This window comes from Lepus europaeus, chromosome 14 (genome assembly GCF_033115175.1).
Source record: "Lepus europaeus isolate LE1 chromosome 14, mLepTim1.pri, whole genome shotgun sequence".
In the NCBI taxonomy this organism is placed as follows: domain Eukaryota; kingdom Metazoa; phylum Chordata; class Mammalia; order Lagomorpha; family Leporidae; genus Lepus; species Lepus europaeus.
In genome coordinates this window covers 33,991,768-34,014,332 of record NC_084840.1, presented here as the reverse complement: position 1 = coordinate 34,014,332, position 22,565 = coordinate 33,991,768, and the positions used below count along the sequence as shown (strand labels likewise).

The following is a 22,565-nucleotide window of genomic DNA, read 5'->3' as shown; positions in this document are numbered from 1 at the left end:
GGGAGTGAATTAGCTGATGGAAGATCTCTCTCTCTCTCTCTCTCTCTCTCTCTAGCTCTGCCTCTCTGCGACTCCATCTTTAAAATAAATAAACAAATCTTTAAAAAAATTCTTAACAGATGCTTTGGAGAAATTCTTCCGCATGTAAGCAGATTCACTGTGGCATGTAGATACATTTCCTTAAATCAAAAGTGATATTGTTAATATACACTAAAGCTGTTTGTGGTGGCAGACATATCAGATATTTCTGCCTTGGAGTTAGGTTGTTTGTGTGTATGAAAGTTCACAAAGTGGAAGTTTATAATAATAAGACCTGTCAGTTTTTATTTAGTTACTGTTTTTAAACTATTCTAAACAGCCTCTGGTTTGAGTATTCAAAATGGACTATTTATTTGTACTTTGAAAAGACACTAACAGTGCCTTGGAATTTATTTCAGAGTGCAGTTTTAATTACTGTTAATTTTGTTCAAGTAAACTTTTTTGTCTCTTCATTTTCTTTTTAGCCCGTATAGTTGCAAAGAAGCCCCATGCGTTTTGATATACATTCCAGATGGACATACAAAGGAAATGCCAACATCTGGCTCAAAGGAAAAGACCAAAGTAGAAACCATAAAAAATGAGGTAAAATACTGACTTTAACAGATATGTTTTTGATTCTGTGATCAATGATCTTTGTTAATGTTTAGAATACACAAATTGAAAGAAAAAGTAATTTTTTCCCTCAAGTTTTAGACTCAGATAAGCTACTACCATGTTTATTTCATGTCCACATTGACTTGCCTGTGGTAGTTGGTTTCTAACACAGCAACCATAGGAATTCCAGCTTTTCAAACATGTAACATCATTGAAATCCATGTAGTACATCCCTCTGATGTTAAAACTGAACCACTTTGAGTTTATAGCACAGTATTTAACAGATGTTGGGCATATTTCTATTCCCTTGAATGTTTTAAATGCTCTGTTAGCATTGCTATGAACTTCCTGTTGCACCTTGGAGCACCTTGATACGAAATGTGTAATGTGGAACGCATAGATCTTGGCAGTTAGTTGCTGAAGAGCTGACAGCAGCGTAGAAGACAGTTTGAAGGGTAGATTGGATGTGTGGTTAGAAAACTTTGTTATAAATTGTTGGAAAGCTAAAGGCTAAAAGCATGGAGGATATAAAGAAGATGATGGATCAAGAAATAGAATTGACAAGATAGTAACTTTTCATTTTTGTTTTGGGTGACTGTGTAAATAAATGGAAAATAACTTGAGCCAAGGAAGACAGAAACACTTGAGTTTTTTGGGAGACAGGAATTTAGAATTATTTACGGTGGGACTTGAGGTTGTTTTGTTTTGTCTTGTTTGTTAGATTTATTTGAAAGGCAAAATGATGGGGAGTTTTCTTTCCACTGGTTCACTCCCCAAATGCCTACAATAGCTGTGGCTGAGTTAGGGCAAAGTCCAGAAGTCCATCCAGGTCCCCTGTTGCTTGAGTCATAATCTACTGCCTCCCAGTTTGTGCAGTAGCAGGAAGGTGGATCAGAATCAGAGTAGCTGGGACTCAAACCATCAACTCCCAGATGCAATATGGGTGTCTCAGACAGCAGCTTAACTCACTACACCACAGTGCCCAATCAGATTTGAGATTCTAATTTACATAAAATTAAAAACTATGTAAACTCAGTGAAAAGGAAAAAAAAATTAAAACTTCATGTTCTGCATAATCACATACTGGAAAAGTTCTGATTTATCAAGACAAATAAATAGGATGGGGGTAAACCTATGCATCTGATGTGGTGAGATAAGCAGATGGTGGCAGTTATCAAACACTGAAGTGATCTGGATAGGTGGGGAGTCATCTGAATGCCAGTTGATGTTGGTTGGGAGCTCAAGTGGAAGTGTTGACTGGAATAACCACATACTCCAGCATGGTACTGTCAGTCATAAAACTTCTGTGACAGTGCAGGCCTCCAATTGTGAGTGACCAATAGATAAGATAGAAGCAGCATTCCCTTTTTGTTTTTTAATTTTTATTTATTTGAAAGGCAGAGAGTCAGAGACACGTAAACAGAAACATCTAGATTTCTGTCTCCTCATTTACTCCCTAAATGCCCACAACAGCCAGGGCATTCAAGAGGGAGCTGAAGCCAGGAGACCAGATCTCCATGTAGGTTGACTCAAACATCCTGCTATCTCCTAGGATAATCATTGGCAGGAACCTGGAACGGGAAATAAAGCCAGGCATTCTGATAGAAGATGTGAGATTCCCAAGTGGCATTTTAATTGCTGTGCTAAATACCTGTTTCAGCATTGCCTTTTATGATTTAGCCTTGGAGGTCTCAGAGTCACTTCTGCTGCATTGAATGGATCAAAGCAGTTGTAAGCTTGTCCAGATTCAGGAGGAGGGGATGGAGACCTCCACCTCATGGTGGAAGGAGTGTCCAGAAAACTGTGGACATGCCTTGCAACCAAAACAAATCCTTACAGAAATTCATATACATCTGACTGGCATTTATACCCAGCATTGCAGTTTCAGGTCCTTTATAAACTTAAACCTTAAGAATAACATTTTGGCCGGCGCCGTGGCTCAATAGGCTAATCCTCCGCCTTGCGGCGCCGGCACACCGGGTTCTAGTCCCGGTCGGGGCACTGGATTCTGTCCCGGTTGCCCCTCTTCCAGGCCAGCTCTCTGCTGTGGCCAGGGAGTGCAGTGGAGGATGGCCCAAGTGCTTGGGTCCTGCACCCCATGGGAGACCAGGATAAGCACCTGGCTCCTGCCATCGGATCAGCGCACTAGCCGCGGCGGCCATTGGAGGGTGAACCAACGGCAAAAGGAAGACCTTTCTCTCTGTCTCTCTCTCACTGTCCACTCTGCCTGTCAAAAAAAAAAAATTAAAAATTAAAAAAAAAAAAAGAATAACATTTTATCCTTTGATGTATAGGTAGATCTTTGAAAGTATTTTCCTCCAATACAGACCAGTATGTCAAAATTGAAGTCTGATCCAGGGTTTACCTTACTTCATCAGGTTTTTTTTTTCCTCCTATGTCTTTTGTGGTTTTTGGCACCTCTCCATCTGCACTTGTTCTTTTTTTTTTTTTTTTTTTTTTTTGAGAGTGTGAGAGAGAGATGTCTTCTATCTGCTGGTTCATTCCCCAGCAGCTAGGGCTGGGCCAGGTCAAAGCTAGAAGCCAAGAGCCTCTTCTGTGTCTCCCACATGGGTGGCAGAAGCCCAAAGAGTTAGGTCATCTATTACTGCTTTTCCCAGGCCATTAGCAGGGAGCTGTATCAGAAGTGGAGCAGCTAGGGCTCAAACCAGCACCCATATGTGGCGTTGCGGGTGTTGGCTTTATCCAACATGGAACACCAGCTCCCTGCACTTGTACTTTTATCAGATGGCTAATGTTATGGAAATTGGTGTTTTTAATAGGCCTGGTGGTAGACTAAAGGCATTAATCCAGGGCTTTTAGCTTTTTCTTATGATTATCATGAATTTCTATAGTTTTATTTTTGATTGTGAGAAACCTTTTTCCTGCACTGTTCTGTGTTTGACACAAATGAAACTTGATCACATACAAGGCAGTGTGATTACTTCGGTGTTACATTGATACATTCTGTTGACGACCATCAATACCCATTCTTAAAAATAAGTGTGTTGGGGCTGGTGTTGTGGTGTAGCAGTTAAAGCCACAACATGTTGGCCATACATGCTACTCCACAGCACCAGCCCCCAATTTTTTTTTAAGATTTATTTATTTGAAAGGCAGAGTTGCAGATGCAGAAGCAGAAAGAGAGCTGACCTGATCAGAGGTCAGGAGCTTGGAGCTTCTCCGGTCCTCCCACAGGGGTTCAGGGACTCAAGGTCTTGGGCCAACTTCTACTGCTTTCCCAGGCCACAGCAGAGAGCTGGCTTGGAAGAGGAGCAGCTGGGACTAGAACTGGTGCCCATATGGAATGCTGGTGCTGCAGGCGGAGGATTAACCTACTGCGCCATGGTGCCAGCCTCATCTTAGCTATTTAAAGACCTCTGAAAATGCCAGATCTAGGATCAGGACAGTGCTCTGGAATATTGATGAGAAATTTGGAGTTTAATACATGTGACCACACGAATATGGATAAGATTATTTGGAAAAATTAAGAGGAAGACCATTAAAGTAAAAGATATGGGGAACTAAGTTGTGAGCTGGATTTTAAGGTTGGAACACATTGGAGGCAGAAGAAACATGACACTGAGAATGAAAATAACATGCTTCTTCACTATCCAGAGGTGATTTTAAAGAACATGACTCTATATGTTGCATATATTTATAAACAAATACATATCTATGAACGTACACTTCACACAAATAGATGTGTTCTGCAGTTGAGAGTTACAGTTATATTACAGTATATTCATGGAGCTTGAAACTTGCCTTACCAAATATCTATATCTGTATCTTTATCCATTTCTCAACATAAAAAAAATTAGTGATGTTACCTAATGTTTATTGATGCTCACTATTTCTCAGCCTCTGTGATTAAGGGCTTTCAGATTTATTGCTGTTATTTTCCCATCAACCTGTTGAATTAAATAAAATTAACTCTGTTTTATAATAAGGGAAATAGCTTAACTAATGAATCCAAGTTGCACAGCTAGGATGTAACAAGCAATGATTTATTTCTAGACCTGATAGTTGTATCATAGTCCTCTAATGATAAGGATTTAGTGTATTTTTAGCTTTTTTACTGTGATAAAAAATGCTCCAGTGAATATCAGTGTACCTCTTCCCTTGTTCAGTTCTGTCATTTTTCACAAGGATAAGATTTTAGGAAAGAGATTATTTATTCACTTAAATCACTTATTTATTAAGTTAGTCACATAAAAATCTTAATCATTTAAGATTTTTAAGGGATTAAAAAGTTTGTTTTTAACTTAAATTTTGTGGGAGTACATTTAACATGAATTAATTATTTTACTTTTTATTTTTTTACCTTGGTAGACATCTGCTCCTTTTAAAGACAGACCAGTACCTTCTCTGAATAACACTTGTGCTACATCTGAGGATCCTGTGCTCCTTTACAACAGAGTGGCTGCTCAAGGGGATGTGGTTCGTGAATTAAAAAGCAAAAAAGCAGCGAAAGAAGATATAGATATAGCTGTAAAACAGCTTTTGGCTTTGAAAGCTGAATATAAGGAGAAGACTGGCCAGGAATATAAACCTGGGAATCCTCCCACTGCAGTCATACAGAATATTTCTTCTAAGTCATCAACAAGTGTTCTGGAAAGTAAATCTCTGTATGATGAAGTTGCTGCACAAGGGGAGGTCGTGCGTAAGCTGAAAGCCGAAAAGGCCGACAAGGTCAGTATGCTGGAGCAGGTCAAGACCACTTTGTGAGTAAGCATATAAGTTCATACTGGTTGGGGCCACCTCATCTTATATAATACATTTAGAGATTGCCTGCTCAAGTATCTTTTCCCCCAATTATTCGTTCTCCAAATATTTTTTACGTAACTGTCCCCATTTACTCATATCTGCTGTATGCCAAGCTCTGAAAATACAAACAAGAAACATTTAAGAGGGAGAAGTTACTGGGGAAGAAGCACATAAACTTGTGATTTTCTGTGATGTGGCTGTAGTCATGTGTGATATGTATAAGTTGTTAGAAGTGCTTGTGATTGAAAGTGTCTTAGAATGAGAATATAACTCCTAAGTTTAAAATAGTCCTAAAGCAGGAGAAGCCCTTTATGGGAAACAAAGCTTGTAAGAATGCATTCTAAGTATAGAACCAAATAGAGAGCCATGATTCCCCAACTTTCTTGTTCTGAAACACAAGGTGCTACCCTCCCTTCTCCCTTGACTTTCTGATTTGATTAGTCCAGCGTATGCAGAGAATATGTGCTTCTGAAAAGATGTCTGGGTGATGGCTGATGCTACTGGCCCAGGAATCATGCTTTGAGAATCACTGAAATAAATGGTAGCACTCACTAGGAAAGTCTGGGAGGTAAGCAGGTGAAGCTGTATTCAGAGAATAACGAAAGGATATCAAAAGGTTTTTGATCTATGGTTATCTCAGGCTGTTCATAGGGAAACCTTCAAATGATACCAGCTTTTGACTGAAGTATATGTTACGTTTTATTCTTTTTTTTTTTTTTTTAAGATTTATTTATTTATTTGAAAGGTAGAATTACAGAAAGAGAGAGATCTTCCATGAATTGGTTCACTCCCCAAATAGCTGCAATCGCCGGGGCTGGGCCAGCTGAAGCCAGGAGACAGGAACCTCTTCCAGGTCTCCGACATGGGTACAAGGACCCAAGCACTTGGGGCCATTCTCTGTTACTTCCCCAGGTGGATTAGCAGGGAGATGGATCAGAGCATGGGCCGGTACTGTGGCGTAGTGAGTAAAGTCGCCACCTACAGTGCTGGTATCCCTTGTGGGAACCAGTTTGAGTCCTGGCTGCTCCACTTCCAATCCAGCTCTCTGCTATGGCCTGGAAAGCAGTAGAAGATGGCCCAAGTCTTTGGGCCCCTACACCCTCGTGCGAAATGTGGAAGAAGCTCCTGGCTCCTGGCTTTGGATCGGCACAGCTCTGGCCATTGTGGCCATCTGGAGAGTGAATCAGTGGATGGAAGACTTTCTCTCTGCCTCTCTTTCTCTTTGTAACTCTGACTTTCAAATAAATAAGTAGATCTTTTAAAAAATAGAAGAAGAAGAGCAGTCAGGACTCGAACTGGTGCCCTTATGGGATGCTAGTATTGTAGGCAGCGGCTTAACCCACTACGCCACGGCACTGGCCTCTATAAGGGGATATTTTCACAGCATCAGTATTTTGCCCCATCCCATTTGATGTCAGTCAAAATGTACTGTTGGTCATTTAGAGAAATGCTTCCACCTACTGGCTGCTGCAAAAATAGCTGTTTGAGTACTTTTCATTCTATATGTGACCATGTGAGTGTTCTCTTCCATTTCTCCATTTTTGGAGGGAGGGAGAGGTGTTGCTCAGGGAGGACTCTTTTTTTTTTTTTTTTTAACTTTTATTTAATGAATAAAAATTTCCAAAGTACAGCTTATGGATTACAATGCCTTCCCCCCCCCCATAACTCCCCTCCCACCTGCAACCCTCCCCTCTCCTGCTACCTCTCCCCTTCCATTCACATCAAGATTCATTTTCAATTCTCTTTATATACAGAAGATCAATTTAGCATATATTAAGTAAAGCTTTCAACAGTTTGCAACCACACTGAACGTAAAGTGAAAAATACTGTTTGAATACTAGTTATAGCATTAAATCACAATGTACAGCACATTAAGGACAGAGATCCTACATGAGGAGTAAGTGCACAGTGACTCCTGTTGTTGACTTAACAAATTGGCACTCTTGTTTATGGCGTCAGTAATCACCCTAGGCTCTTGTCATGAGTTGCCAAGGCTATGGAGGCCTTTTGAGTTCGCCGACTCTGATCATATTTAGACAAGGTCATAGTCAAAGTGGAAGTTCTCTCCTCCCTTCAGAGAAAGGTACCTCCTTCTTTGATGACCTGTTCTTTCCACTGGGATCTTACTCGCAGAGATCTTTTATTTAGGTCATTTCTTTTTGTGTGTGTGTGTGCCAGAGTGTCTTGGCTTTCCATGCCTGAAATACTCTCATGTGCTTTTCAGCCAGATCTGCATGCCTTAAGGGCTGATTCTGAGGCCAGAGTGCTGTTTAGGACATCTGTCATTCTATGAGTCTGCTGTGTATCCCACTTCCCATGTTGGCTCATTCTATCCCTTTTTTATTCTATTAGTTAGTATTAGCAGACATTAGTCTTGTTTATGTGATCCCTTTGACTCTTAGTCCTATCATTATGATCAATTGTGAACAGAAATTGATCACTTGGATTAGTGAGATTGCATTGGTACATGCTACCTTGATGGGATTGAATTGGAATCCCCTGGCACGTTTCTAACTCTACTGTTTGGGGCAAGTCAGCTTGAGCATGTCCCAAATTGTACACCAGGGAGGACTCTTTTTAAAAATTTTTTTTTAGTTACTGACTTACTTGTTTGAGAGGTAGAAATAGAGCTTTCATCCATCCACTGATTCACTCTTAAAATGCTTGCAATGACTAGGGCTGGGTCAGGTTGTTCATTGGCTTGCAATGAATAGGCTGGTTCAGGCCTACTGGGAGCCAGGAGCTCAATTCAGGTCTCCACTCTGGGTGGCAGAAGCCCAATTACTTGAGCCATCAATACTGCCTCACAAGGTCTGCATTAGCAGGAAGCTGGAGTCAGATCCAATAGCAGGATCTCAAACTAGGAATACCTAAGCAGCAATTTAACTGCTGTGCCAAACACTCATCCTCATTCCTGGCATTCCTTTGGGTGTTGGCTATCTGAAGCACTGCTATAATGTAGCAGTAAAAAATTGACAAGGTAATTTGCAGGTACTTTTCCTCTCTATTTTAAGGCCTTGAGATGGTCTATTATTCTGTAGTTAGATGGTACCACTGTTTCAGGCAACATATCCAGCTTGGAGCCTTTAGTTTCATTTCTATCCTCCACTAGAATCATAAATGTCTCAATTGGGCTCAGTGTCTTAGTCTTTCTCATTATAATTTTATTGACCTATCAGAGGTTGAAATACATAGATGAGTATTTAAAGTTTCAACATACTTTGTCATTTCATTGTAAATTTTGAAAAGAGTGACATAACTATTCAATAATTGGGCCTAAACTTCGTTTTTTTAAATGAAAGGTAAAGTCTGCTGAGTAGACTGAAGAAAGTGATTGGGGCATGGTGTTGTAGCACAATGGGTTAAGCCACTGCACTCACATTCTCCCATATTGGAGTGCTGGATTGGGTCCTAGCTGTTGAGCTTCTGATGAATGATGGCCCGAGTACGTCAGCCCCTGTCAAAGAAAACTTGGATGGAGTTCCTGATTCCTGCTGTAGGCATGTAGGGAGTGTACCAGTGGATAGAAAATCTCTGTCACTCTGCCTTTCAAATAAATAATTTTTGAAGAAGGAAATAAGATTTGTGTAGGTAAAGCCATTCAACTAATTTTTATTATTTTGTACATTTTGACTTCACTGTCTGTAAACCCAGGGCATGACACTGACAGTTTGCTTGATGTTCTATAATTTATTTGTGTACTTGTATAAATTGGAAAGTTAAAGTATTGTATGTTTACACATGTTTATTTTTATGGTGAGTATCTGAGATAGTGTATATGATTTGTATTTTTAACTTTAGCTTTCTATGTTACTTTGGGCTGATGATTTAACAGTTTTCCTATGATTAACTAGCTTATAGGAAGACTTTTTTTTTTTTTTTTTTTTTGACAGTCAGAGTTAGACAGTGAGAGAGAGAGACAGAGAGAAAGGTCTTCCTTCCGTTGGTTCGTTGGTTCACCCCCCAGATGACTGCTACGGCCAGCGCACTGCGCCGATTCGAAGCCAGGAGCCAGGTGCTTCCTCCTGGTCTCCCATGCGGGTGCAGGGCGCAAGCACTTGGGCCATCCTCCACTGCCTTCCCAGGCCACAGCAGAGAGCTGGACTGGAAGAGGAGCAACCGGGACAGAATCCGGTGCCCCAACTGGGACTAGAACCCGGGGTGCTGGTGCCGCAGGCGGAGGATTAGCCAAGTGAGCTGCGGCGCCGGCCAGGAAGACAGTCTTAGTTTGATGAATGTGGGAGATTGGCTCCAGGACCCCAAGGTTACCAAAATCCAAGGCTATTCCAATCTTTTACTTAAAATGGCATCAGATTTGTGTATAAGCCATGTATATTCTATTGTATCCTTTAACTCCTCTCTAGGTAATTTGTAATACTTAATATTGTAGATGTTATGTATATAGTTATCATACCATATTGTTTAGGGAGTTAGGAAAAGAAAAAAGTCTGTACATTCAGTACAGATGGATGTTTTTTAAAAAGATTTATTTATTTATTTGAAAGGCAGAGAGAAAGAGAGAGATAGGTAGGTCTTTCATCTGCTGGTTCACTCCCCAGATGGCTGCAATGACTGGAACTGTGCTTATTGGAAGCCAGGAGCCAGGAGTCTCCCCTGGGTCTCCCACGAAGGTGCAGGGGCCCAAACACCCTTGGGCCATCTTCCGCTTTCCCATGCTGTAGCAGAGCAGCCGGGACTTGAACTGGCGTCCATATGAGATGTCAGTACTGTCACAGGCAGCCTCACCTGCCACACCACAGCGCTGGCCCCCATTTGCTTTATTTACTGGGACTGGCGCTGGAGCGTAGCAGATAAAGCCAGTGCCTGCAGTGCCAGCATTCCATATGGGCACCAGTTTGAGTCCTGACTGCTCCACTTCCGATCCAGCTCTCTGCTACTGCCTTTTTTAAAATCTCTTTTTTTTAAAAAAGATATTTACTTATTTCTTTAGAAAGGCAGAGTAACAAAGAGATAGGGAGAAACAAAGAGAAAGGTCTTCCATCTATTTGTTCACTCCCTAGATGGCCACAATAGCTAGGGCTGAGTCAGGCTGGTGCCACGAGCCCAGAACCCCATTTGGGTCTCTCACGTGGGTGGCAGGGACCCAAGTACTTCCACTGCTTTCCCAGGTGTGTAGGCAGGGAGCTGGGTCGGAAGCAGAGCAGCTAGGACTTGAACTGGTGCTCAGATATGGAATGCTTGTGTTGAAAGCAATTGCTTCACCACAGCTCTGGCCCCTGAGATAAATTTTGTTTTCCAATTGCTTTTGTTCTGCAGCAGAGTAAATTGACAGTTTCCCACATATACAAAGGGCTGACTGTATTTTTGTGATTAATTCCATTTTTAAATGGGATTGAAATTTTTAGATAGCTCAGAAAGTATTAAATATTTTTCTCTTTTCCTCTTTCATTTTAGGCTAAAATTAATGAAGCTGTAGAATGCTTGCTGTCCCTGAAAGCTGAATACAAAGCCAAAACTGGGAAGGAGTATGTACCTGGTCAGCCCCCATTATCTCAGAGTTCAGATTCAAGTCCTGCTGGAAACTCTGACCCTAGGGGTCCAGAAACACCGGAAGCCAAAGCACTTTTTGACAAAGTAGCTTGCCAAGGGGAAGTAGTTCGAAAACTTAAAGCTGAAAAAGCCTCCAAGGTTAGTGTGCTATTCTTTTCGTGTGCTTTTGCTTTTTGCATTTCAGTGGATTTTTTTTTTGCTGAAATTTCACACTTTCTGCCCTATCACATCTGACTAACTTCTTGTATATCTGTTCTCAACTCTTATCTTGTCTTTTGGAGACACTTGTCAATTCTTTGTTCCCCCAATTAGATTTGACTAGTTGTTTTCTTATGACAGAGCCCTTCCCTGACATAGTACTTAAACATGCTATATTTTAGTTATCTGTTTTTTTTTTTTTGTAATCCCTAAGATCCTAGATGTAAGGACCTAAACCTTAGCATACCGCCTGTCTCTTTGTAGGCCCTCAATATTTGTTTGATTCCTTCTCCTAAAGCTCTGTCATTCTTAAGTACAGGTTTTATTTTTGAGTTCCAGTGTAGTTTTTGCTATCTCTATTATCTTAGGAGTAAGATTTTTTAAAATTGTTTATTTTCATCTACTTGGAAGGCAGAGTGAGAGACAGCAAGAGACATTTTTCGTTTGCTGGTTCACTCCCCAAATGCCCACATCAGCCAGGGCTGGGCCAGGCTGAAGCCAGGAGCCTGGAACATTATTTGGGTCTGCCATGTGGTTGGTAGGGCCCCAAACACTTGAACCATCATTTGCTGCCTCTCAGAATGGGTTAGCAGGAAGCTGCATGGGAAGCAGAGTAGCTGGGACTCAAACCAGCCATTCCAATGTGGGCATCGCAAGCAGTGGCGCATACTATGGTGTGTCACAGTGCCCATCCCATGGAATAGGAATTTTGTGATACAGATTCACATGAGAGGAAGACAGTTAAGTTGCCATAGGTTTTAAAGTTTAACCAGTAATAAAGGAATTCAATTAGTCATCTTTATAATTGTGAAGTGTTCAATGTAATGTAATGTAATGGCTCTTCATTGAGATTCCTATGGAATACTTAACTTTCTGTGATAATGGGATGTTATATAACAGACTGTCCAATACAGTTGTCATTAGCTGCATGTGGCTCTTAAACACTTAAAATGTGGCTGTTGTAACTGAGGAACTGAGTTCTTTTTTTTTTCTACAGCCACATGTGACTGGGGACTACTGTTTGGACAGTGTGGTTATGAACTATGATTCTCCAGTCACTCTTATGCAATTCTTTCCTTGTTGGTCATATTCTTTTAAAGTTTTTCACATTATTTTTTGGGTGTTTAGACAGTGATTTGAATTAAATACTGTCTTCTCTTTAAAGGATCAAATAGATGCAGCCGTACAAGAACTCCTACAGCTGAAGGCACAGTACAAGTCACTGACTGGAGTGGAGTACAAGCCTGTATCTGCCACAGGGGCTGAGGAAAAAGATAAGAAGAAGAAAGAAAAAGAAAATAAATCTGAAAAGCAGAATAAGCCTCAGAAACAAAATGACAGCCAAAGGAAAGATGCTTCTAAAAGCCAAGGAGGTGGGCTGTCATCAAGTGGAGCAGGAGAAGGGCAAGGGCCTAAGAAGCAGACCAGGTAATAAGACATGGAGGCCTCACTTGAAGTGAAGCTGGTTTGAATGAGTTCAACTCTTCAGTTTCTAAAAATTGTTATTTATTTATTGGTTTTCTTCTACTTGAAAGAGCCACAGAGAGAAAGATCATCCATCCACTGGTTCACTCCCCAAATGTCTATAAGAGCCAGGGCTGGGTCAGGCCGAAGCCAGGAGTCTGGAACTCTATCCAGGTCTCTCAGATGGGTGGCAGGGCCCCAAGTACTTGAGCCGTCACCCACTGTCTCCAAGGACACATTAGTAGGAAGCTCAATCAGAAGCAGAGCAGTCAGGAATTGAATATGGGATGCTGGCATCACAAGTGGAGGCCCCAAAACATTACCTTAAAAAAGAACTTTGTGAAAGAAATGCCTTCATTGCAATCATAGTTTTTGGTAAGTTTGGCTCTCCTCGTCTTTTGCAGACAGTATCACTATCTTTTATGAAATGATGGAACTGTTTAGGAATAAATATAGAAGATGTAAATATAGAAATAACACTGAAGAAAAAAAATAAATTTATTTTGAACTTAGGTTTATTTTCATTCAACCTGTGATGGTTTGAATGTATCTGTTGGAAACTTGACCTCCAAATTCATATTTTAGTGGCATTTGGAGGTGGGGCCTTTGGGAGGTAATTAGGATTAGGTGAGGTCATGAGAGTGCCCCCACCACACACACATGCAACCCAATAGTGGCTCTGTAAGAAGAGGAAGAGAGTCCCCAGCTCCCATGCTTGCTCTGTCTCACCACATGACACCCTCTGCCTTGTTATGGTGCAGCAAGAAGGCCCTCACCAGATGCCAAGCAGATGGCAATGCCCTGCTCTTAGACTTCCCAATCTCCAGAACTGTGACCAAATGAACTATTATTCTTACACATTACCTGGTCTTGGGTGTTTTGTTAAAGCAGTGGAAAACAGACTAAGACACAACCTAGAAGCAATTGTTGAATGAAGGAATTTATATTTTATTTTTCATATCTGCAGGTTGGGTCTTGAGGCAAAAAAGGAAGAAAATCTTGCTGATTGGTATTCTCAGGTGAGTATACATTCGGTTGATATTTATATTTTTAAATTTCTCTAAGGCTGCTTTGTGTTTAGATTCTAAACTACAAGTTTAATAGTAACAGCGTATAAAGCCTTTAATCATGTGGAATATAGTCTCTTAACATGTCACAGTTTTAAAAATGTCACATAAAGTAAAGTTGGCTCTCTTTGTGAGTTCTGCATCTGTGGATTCAACCAAGTACAGATAGAAAATACTTAGGGTAAAAACTATGCTAACATCTTTCTTGTCATTGTTTGCTAAACAAAACAGAAAATAGCTGGTTACATAGTATTGACATTACTATCATAAGTAATATAGAGATGATTTAAAGTATATGGGAGGATGTGTATAGGTTATATGCTAATAGGAGACTTTTTTTTTTAAAGATTTATTTATTTTGAAATTCAGAGTTACAGAGAGAGACAGACAAGAGGGAGGTGTTCCATCTGCTGGTTCACTACCCAGATGGCTGCAGTGACTGGCTGGGGCTGGGCCAGGCTGATGCCAGGAGACAGGAGCTTCTTCTGGGTCTCACGTGGGTGCAGGGGCCTAAGCATTTGCTATTTATTTTTATACATTTTTTAATTAATTTTTTTAAAGATTATTTATTTAAAAGTCAGAGTTACAGAAAGAGAGGAGAGGCAGAGAGAGAGAGAGAGGTCTTCCATCTGCTGGTTCACTCTCCAACTGACAATGGCCAGATCTGCGCCGATCCAAAGCAGGAGCCAGGAGCTTTTCCTGAGTCTCCCATGCAGGTGCAGGGGCCCAAGGACTTGGGCCATCTTCCACTGCTTTCCCAGGCCACAGCAGAGAGCTGGAAGGGAAGAGGAGCAGCCGGGACTAGAACCGGTGCCCATATGGGATGCCAGTGCTGCAGGCGGAGGATTAACGTACTGTGCCACGGCGCCACCCCCATTTATTTTTTTAAAGATTAATTTATGGGCTGGCACTGTGGCATAGTGGGCTAAGCCTCCGCCTGCGGCATGGGCATATGGACACTGGTTCGTGTCTCTGCTGCTCCTCTTCCAATCAGGCTCTGCTATGGCCTGGGAAAGCAGTGGAAGATGGCCCAAGTCCTTGGGCCCCTGCACCCACACGGGAGACCTAGAAGAAGCTCCTGGCTCCTGGCTCCTGGCTTTGGGTTGGCCCAGCTCTGGCTATTGTGGCCGTTTGGGGAGTGAACCTTTCTCTCCATCTCTCGCTCTCTGTAAATCTGCCTCTCAAATAAGATCTTTTTTTTTTTTAACTTTTATTTAATGAATATAAATTTCCAGTGTACAGCTTATGGATTACAGTGGCTTCCCCCTCCCATAACTTCCCTCCCATCCGCAACCCTCCCCTCTCCCGCTCCCTCTCCCCTTCCATTTGCATCAAGATTCATTTTCAATTCTCTTTATATACAGAAGATCAATTTAGTATAAAGATTTCAACAGTTTGCACCCACATAGAAACACAAAGTGAAACATACTGTTTGAGTATTAGTTATAGCATTAAATCACAATGTACAGCACATTAAGGACAGAGATCCCACATGAGGAGCAAGTGCACAGTGGCTCCTGTTGTTGACCCAACAAATTGACACTCTAGTTTATGGTGCCAGTAACCACCCTAGGCTGTCATCATCAGTTGCCAAGGCTGAGGAAGCCTTCCAAATTTGCCGACTCTGATCATATTTAGACAAGGTCATAAAAGACAGAGTGAGGATAGTAACCAATGATCCTAAGAGTGGCATTTACCAGGTTTGAACATTATACAGCATTAAGTGGGGAAGAGGACCATCAGTACACACAGGTTGGGAGTAGAGGCATTGGTGGTAGAGTAGAGGTTATGATTACAAAGGAATGAGGCCCAAGTACACTAGACAGGGTCTAGAACAAAGGACAGAGTCATTATTAGAGGAGCTAAGAAAGGTGCTGTCTAAGCTACAATTAAGTTTTCTGATTGAGAGGCAAATAGAACCTGATAGAAGGGGCTTGATAATAATCTGGTAGGCTTTAGGCCTTGTAAGTTAAGAGGCCCAGACCTACCTATCTCTTCACATGGGGTATATCCTAAGGGAGGTGTGAACCTCCTGGGGGAAGGCACTCTGCTGACTTTCATTACTTGGCTGGCCTGGGAGGAGAGCTGGCCAGGTAAAGGCAGGTGGCATCTCTAACAAGAAATTTACAGTTCTGCCTGCAATGTTGCTGACCCTACTTGACCATACCCTCAGCTGCAGTGGTCCCTTTGGAAGTTGGGCTGAGTGAAGGGCTTTTCAGCTTAGAGCCAATAAGATCTGTGGCTCTGACCTGGGCATCCTTCGACTCCAGGGCAGGTCCATTTCCGGTGATCCAACTCTTGGCAGAGCTGCCAGGGCTCTTCACAAGCTGACTTCTGCTGAAGCCCAGGCTTACCACATTGAAAGCCACTGCAGTGGACTGGCCTGTTGGGTCTCCTTGAGGGCAGATCACTGTACAGATAAGCCATTAATAGGCCTGCCACCCATTGCTTCTGATGCCTAGCTTTCTTTTCCTCCTGGTTTGTGTTAAAGCAGACCAGAGGATGCAAGTCAAGGGAGTGCCCAAGTCCCATCTCTAATCTTCGGTGGCCTGAACTACAAGTCTGTAGTCACAGGCATGTTCTGTAGTAGTTTTTCTAAGGTAGACAATGCCCATGAGGAAAATTATATTCTCACTTTAAAACTTTCTTTCCCTTTGGTCTGAAAGGGAGGTTTTTTCTACTTACTGTATACTTTGCTGATGGCGAAGTGAATCTAGCTATGAGATTATTATTTAAGTTCTTATTTTGGCTATGCTATTACAGAAAAATGTTAGCCATCTCTTTTATAAGGTCTAAAGATTAAATTGTGCGTCCTACAGATTCCTTCATAATAGAATTAGTTTCCTACCTTGAAGAGAATAGAGAAATGAAAGAACAAGTTGGGCTTAGAATAGAGAAATGAGGGGAGCAAGTCTTAGATCGCTTGCTGACAATAGCAATATCACATGAATACTTAGCAAACAGTTTCAACCATTAGATAACAACTTAAGAAAACATTTACCAGAAGGTCCAATGCCTTCTATAAATTTTAAGAATCATGTATTTGAAAACACCTCTTAAATATCTAACATGGTGTAGTTTGTTTAGCCAGTAAACTTAAGCACAACCATATAAAATGTTTTTAGTTTCTTTCTACCAACAAGTTTAAAACATATGATACACAGATTCAGGTCACACAAATGAAAATGTATCTTTGATTGATTTTAGCAGCTTAAATGTATGGACAATCTTATCTATAAGCCATTTAAAATAAAACTCTTAATAAAGTTTCCCCATGTGGACATACAATATGTACACATATATAACATAGCATAGTAGACCAATATAGCAATTTTAATAATAGCTTTTAAAATCTTTAACTCTTTTTGTGGATTGCCAATTGATTTGAATTGCTTTTTGTTTTTAGTAACCTCAGATAACCATACTTTCAGTTGGTACTGTTAATACATTATTGGCTTCATCTGTTTACAGAGCCATCCCAAAGTACTGAATACAATAAAAGTGGCTGGAAAAAGTCCATAGGAACCTATAGGAGGACAGCTAAACACAGAACCAACAACGCTTTAGTTTCATGAGCAGCAAATCATATGTAACTGTGGATGACAAAAAGACTTTAAGTCGCCATGTTTAAAATTATAAACTCATCAGCCAACAAGAGGCACTTGCTTACTTCACAGTATTTTTGAAAGCACCTGTAGGATTTTACAATTATTTAACCCTTTAGGCCTCTGGGGCTTTCTCATTAAGATAACTATCATGTCTAGTAACACAAGATCATTAGACTTTTTAATTCTCAAACATTTGTATTAATAGCATTTCCCATTAGAAACTTAAAGTTTGGTACCACATCACATCTTGACAGTCCTTCTAATATAATCCAAATAGACTGATTAGTTGGTGGTTCTATAAGATGAGAGACATAGGTCCTTCGATTTTTTCAGTTGGGCCCAACCTGGAAAAACCAAAGTCCAGGATTTACTGGAAATTTTAGAGACCAGATTGTTTGAAACTTTGATTTTTTGAATGTCTGTCAAGAATGCCAAGAAGGCTCAAAATCCAAAATATCTGGTTGAAATAAGATTCCTTAAAATCATGACATAACATAGACCAAATTTGATCATTGTTACAGGTGATTATTCAAATCTTTGAAAATAAGCACATATTTAAATAACCCTTAGCTCTTAATAAAACTTCAGCTGTTTTTGAACAATTAGAATTTAACAGACATCAAGAGAACATAGTAGATTACTTTTAACACATTGCTTTAACAGAGCATCAGAGTTTAATTCTATGTCAAAGAGAAACTGAGCTTCCTCTGATCTTTTGCTGTGAGGTTTCCTTCCTTTACCTTCTTTCATATTGGTAACCATGTTTCTGTGTTTCTGTGTGTAACACATCTTTAAGCATCTTTTGCAGGGCAGGATGAGTGGCAACAAATTCTTTCAGTTTCTGTTTGCTATGAAAAGTCTTAATTTCACCTTCATTCACAAATGAGAGCTTTGCAGGATATAATATTCTGGGCTGGCAGTTTTTCTCTCTTAGTACCTGGGCTATGTCTCGCCATTCCCTTCTAGCTTGTAGGGTTTCTGATGAGAAGTCTGCTGTGAGTCTAGTTGGAGATCCTCTGAGAGTAATCTGACATTTCTCTCTTGCACATTTTAGGATCTTTTCTTTATGTTTCACTGTGGTGAGTTTGATTACGACGTGTCGTGGTGAGGATCTCTTTTGGTCATGTTTATTAGGGGTTCTATAAGCTTCCTGTACTAAGATGCCTCTGTCCTTCTCCAAACCTGGGAAATTTTGTGCTAGTATCTCACTGAAAATGCCTTCTAATCCTTTCTCCCTCTCCATGCCTTCAGGAACTCCTAGAACCCGAATGTTGGGTTTTTTAATAGTATCCTGTAGATTCCCGACAATATTTTTTAGATTTCTAATTTCTTCTTCTTTTCTTAGGTTTGCCTGTTTCCTTTCCTGTTCTCTGTCTTCTAAGTCCGATATTCTCTCTTCTGCTTCGCCCATTCTGTTTTTAAGGCTCTCTAATGTGTTTGTCATTTGATCTATTGAATTCTTCATTTCATTATGATTTCTTGTCACTATCACAGTTTCTTGTTCTACTAGTTGTTTCATTTCATTTTGATTCCTCCTTAATATTTCATTTTCATGAGAGATTTTCTATCTTGTCCATTAAGGATTTCTGTAGTTCAAGAATTTGTTTTTGAGAACTTCTTAATGTTCTAATCAATTTTTTGAGATCCGCTTCTTGCATTTCTTCTATCTCATCATCTTCATAATCTTGAATTGGGGTGTCTTTTTCATTTGGGGGTGTCACAGTGTCTTCCTTGTTCTTGTTACCTCGGTTTTTGCATTTGTTGTTTGGCATGTTGGAGATATTTGGTTTCTTCACTGTGGTGTTTTTTCTTGTTACACTATGGCTCTATATTAAGTCGACTGTCTTCTTTCGGTGGAGCCTTAGAGGCTTGAGATGAGTGTGGACTGAGAGCTGTGTTTGGTTCCTCAGGGTTGAGGGTGTGTCAAAGATGAACTCCCAGGTTAGGTGTGGTAAATCTCTTTCTTTCTTTCTTCTTTTGATTCAAAAGGGAAGTAATTCCGCACAGCTGAATGTAATTGGAGGTAGTTAGCAGGCAAATGATATACCCACAGGAGCCAGAGATTGGAAGCTCTTTCCCAAGGACCACACAGGGAATCTGTGCTGCCCTCAGTGTGGGCTCCAATTCTCCTGCAGTCTCCCACTGGGTTGCCAAATTAGATGCTAATCTCCTGTTATTTCACCCCTCCCCACAGAGTCAGGTTTTTCTGCTAGGCTCAGGGCTGGTGCAGACCTGAGGTCGCCCTGCTTATGACTTATGTCCAAAATGGCGCCTGCTCTTTGTCTTGCTCGCCTTTGAGAGGTGAGGTGAGCGGAGAGAGAGAAACTCGTGTAAGTATCGGTCACTTTTTTTTTTTCCTCTCTCTCTTCTAGTTAGCCTGGTGAACTTTTCCCCACGGAGTTTCAAGCCTCGTTCCCTCTAGTCTCCTCTTTCCACTTGCCCGCTGGTGTCTCGGGCTATTGAGGTTCAGCTCACCTCGCGTTCCAGCGCTGGTGTGTTGATTCTGCCGCTGGTGTCCCGAACTTGGGCTCCCACGCTCTCCACGCAGGTCCACTGTGAATCACTAGTTCCGGAAGAGTTTCCTCTGCTGTTTCTTCCCCTACTCTTCCTTGACCATGCAGTATCTCCACTTTTATTAACCTGTCTGTCCCCCGGACTAATCGTGTGCTCCCTTCCTATTCCGCCATCTTGCTGCTCTCAAATAAAATCTTAAAAAAAAAAAAAGATTTATTTATTTGACAGGCAGAATGACAGAGAAAGGAAGAGGCAGAGAGAGAGAGAGAGAGTCTTCCATTCACTGGTTCACTCCCCAAATGTCTGTAATGGCCAGGGTTGGTCCAGGCCAGTGCCAGGAGACCGGAATGCCATCCTGGTCTCTCACGTGGGTAGCAGGGGCCCAAAGTGCACTTGAGCCATCCTCTGTTGTTCTCCCAAGCCCAGTTGCAGAAAGCTGGATCAGAAGCAGGTCAGCAAGGGCTCAAGCTGGTGCTCCCATCTGAGATGCTGAGATCACAAGCTGCAGCTCAACCCTGCTGCTTCACAACACCGGCCCCCAGCAACCGTGTACATAAGAGACAGGAGCATCTGTGTGTGGGGTAGGGAGGCATGGTATTCTGTAACCAATCCCCCATTGATACCAGGGATGAATGTATTGAATAAAAAAAGTAGTTCCGTGTGATACTCATTGTGTTTTTTATTTTTTTTCCTTAATGGTGACGTAAAGGAATTAGTCCAAAGTCACGATAATCGATAAATAGCAGCAGAGATGAGATTGGAATTCAGGTCTTTGTAAGAGTTTGGAGCCCTGTTAGATATTTGTCAGTATAGGAAGTTCTGTTTTCCCATTTTGACTTTCTCCTTTTAGTGAGCGTATCAATAGTGGAAGTGTCCTGATTTTAATCTTGATTGTCATATTCTTACCGTTTTACTAGAATGCTTAATCTCTTTAGGATTTAAAGACTATTTTTCTCTTCAAAAGGTTATTACAAAGTCAGAAATGATTGAATACTATGACGTCAGTGGCTGCTATATTCTTCGTCCCTGGGCATACTCCATTTGGGAATCCATCAAGGACTTTTTTGATGCTGAGATCAAGAAACTTGGTGTTGAAAACTGCTATTTCCCCATATTTGTGTCTCAAAGTGCATTAGAGAAAGAGAAGACACATGTTGCTGACTTTGCCCCTGAGGTAACTTGCTTTTAAAATTTTGCTTTTAAAATTAAAAAATTGCTTTTAAAAATTGTTTCTAATTTTTTTCTTATAAACTAAAGGGTGTATTTTCCTAGATTGGATGTGGATCAGCTGGGACACAAATCCGTGTCTGTATGGGATGCTGGCATCTCAGGCAGCAGCTTAACCTACTATGCCACAACACTGGCCCCATAAAGGCTATATTTTCAGTTGTGTGTAATAACCAGTTTAGAGAAAAGTAAACCCATTCTTGTCTAAAAAGTGTATTTCTACTTTTATGGGAAATTATTGTCTGTTTGTCATATTAATTAACTGGCTTGTACCTTTCCTCTCAGTGAGCAGCAACAATTTTAACTTGTCTTAGTTAATGTTGAGAAAAAAGTGCTGTGGAGAACATTTGTAAATTGATGATGAAAACAAGTATAAGAAATGATTTTATCTTACTAGGTTGCTTGGGTCACAAGATCTGGCAAAACAGAATTGGCAGAACCAATTGCTATTCGTCCTACTAGTGAAACAGGTGAGAATGGGCCTTGGAGCACAGGAGAAATCTCACTGAAACAGCAGAGTTCCAACTTTTATTTTCTGACATTTGTAATTCTTGCTGATGATCTGAAGTTTAATGAATGTTGATGAAGTTTGAACACAAACTTAAGTTGTATAGAATTTTATTCTCTATGTAGTATTCATTATAGAGCTTTTTATCATTACTGTAATAGGATTTTTTATTTTTTTAAAACTGTCATTTTTTATTTTTTGCTATAATTTTTCAGAGCTTTTATAGGAATTTTGTTCTTAGAATTGATTATAAGATTATAAATACTAAGGCTCTATGCCGTATTACTAATTTTCTTACTGAGTTTTATAAATGGATATACATTCTTGCAGGTTTTTTTATTTTATTTTTTTTAGATTTATTTTATTTATTTGAAAGACAGAGTTACAAAGAGAGGTAGGTACAGAGAGGTCTTCCATCCACTGGTTCACTCCCCAGATGGCACAATGGCCGGAGCTGCGCCAATCCAAAGCCAGGAGCCAGGAGCTTCTTCCAGGTTTCCCACATGGGTACAGGGGCCCAAGGACCTGGGTCATCTCTACTGCTATCCCAGGCCATAGCAGAGAGCTGGATCAAAAGAGGAGCAGCCGGGACTAGAACTGGCGCCATATGGGATCTTGGCGCTTCAGGCCAGGGTGTTAACGCACTGCACCACAGCACCAGCTCCTCCTGCAGGATTTTTTATGGGTAGCTAAGTGATTTCATTTATATCATCCTGTGTTATCTTCATGTTGTAAAGAAGGTAGGGAGGGGCAACTAGCTATCTCCATTTTGCCAATAAAACCTCTGAAAGGTTAAATAATTTTCCTAAAGTATAGATAGTAAATGGGAGTCTCACTGGAAATTTTGAGCCTTTAGGCTTCATAATATATTCCAAAGTAATTATCTATCTTTACAGCTAAGGATTGCTTGCTTTTTATTTGATACTAATACTGATATTTTGTAAAATGCATTATTGAAATTATGGTAGCAGGATTTTTCTTCTCGTAAAAGAATGACCAAATTTATTTTGTTTTGCTTGCTGTAGATCACAGATAGGCAAAGATAAAGACAGAGGCTTTGGCAAGAACTTC

At 40.7% G+C, this 22,565-nt stretch overlaps 1 protein-coding gene across 2 annotated transcripts in view; it reads left to right on the top strand.

The window, feature by feature from the left end:
* Positions 1-22,565, top strand: part of EPRS1 (glutamyl-prolyl-tRNA synthetase 1) — an 84,627-nt gene that overhangs the window by 48,106 nt on the left and 13,956 nt on the right. Inside the window, exons 17-23 of one of the 2 annotated variants that reach the window (XM_062210361.1) lie at positions 504-621; positions 4,963-5,322; positions 10,813-11,046; positions 12,272-12,534; positions 13,538-13,589; positions 20,724-20,933; positions 21,384-21,456. In XM_062210361.1, the coding sequence (XP_062066345.1) occupies positions 504-621; positions 4,963-5,322; positions 10,813-11,046; positions 12,272-12,534; positions 13,538-13,589; positions 20,724-20,933; positions 21,384-21,456 (1,310 nt within the window). The remainder of the gene's footprint in view (positions 1-503; positions 622-4,962; positions 5,323-10,812; positions 11,047-12,271; positions 12,535-13,537; positions 13,590-20,723; positions 20,934-21,383; positions 21,457-22,565) is intronic. The other variant, XM_062210362.1, reaches the window with a different exon arrangement.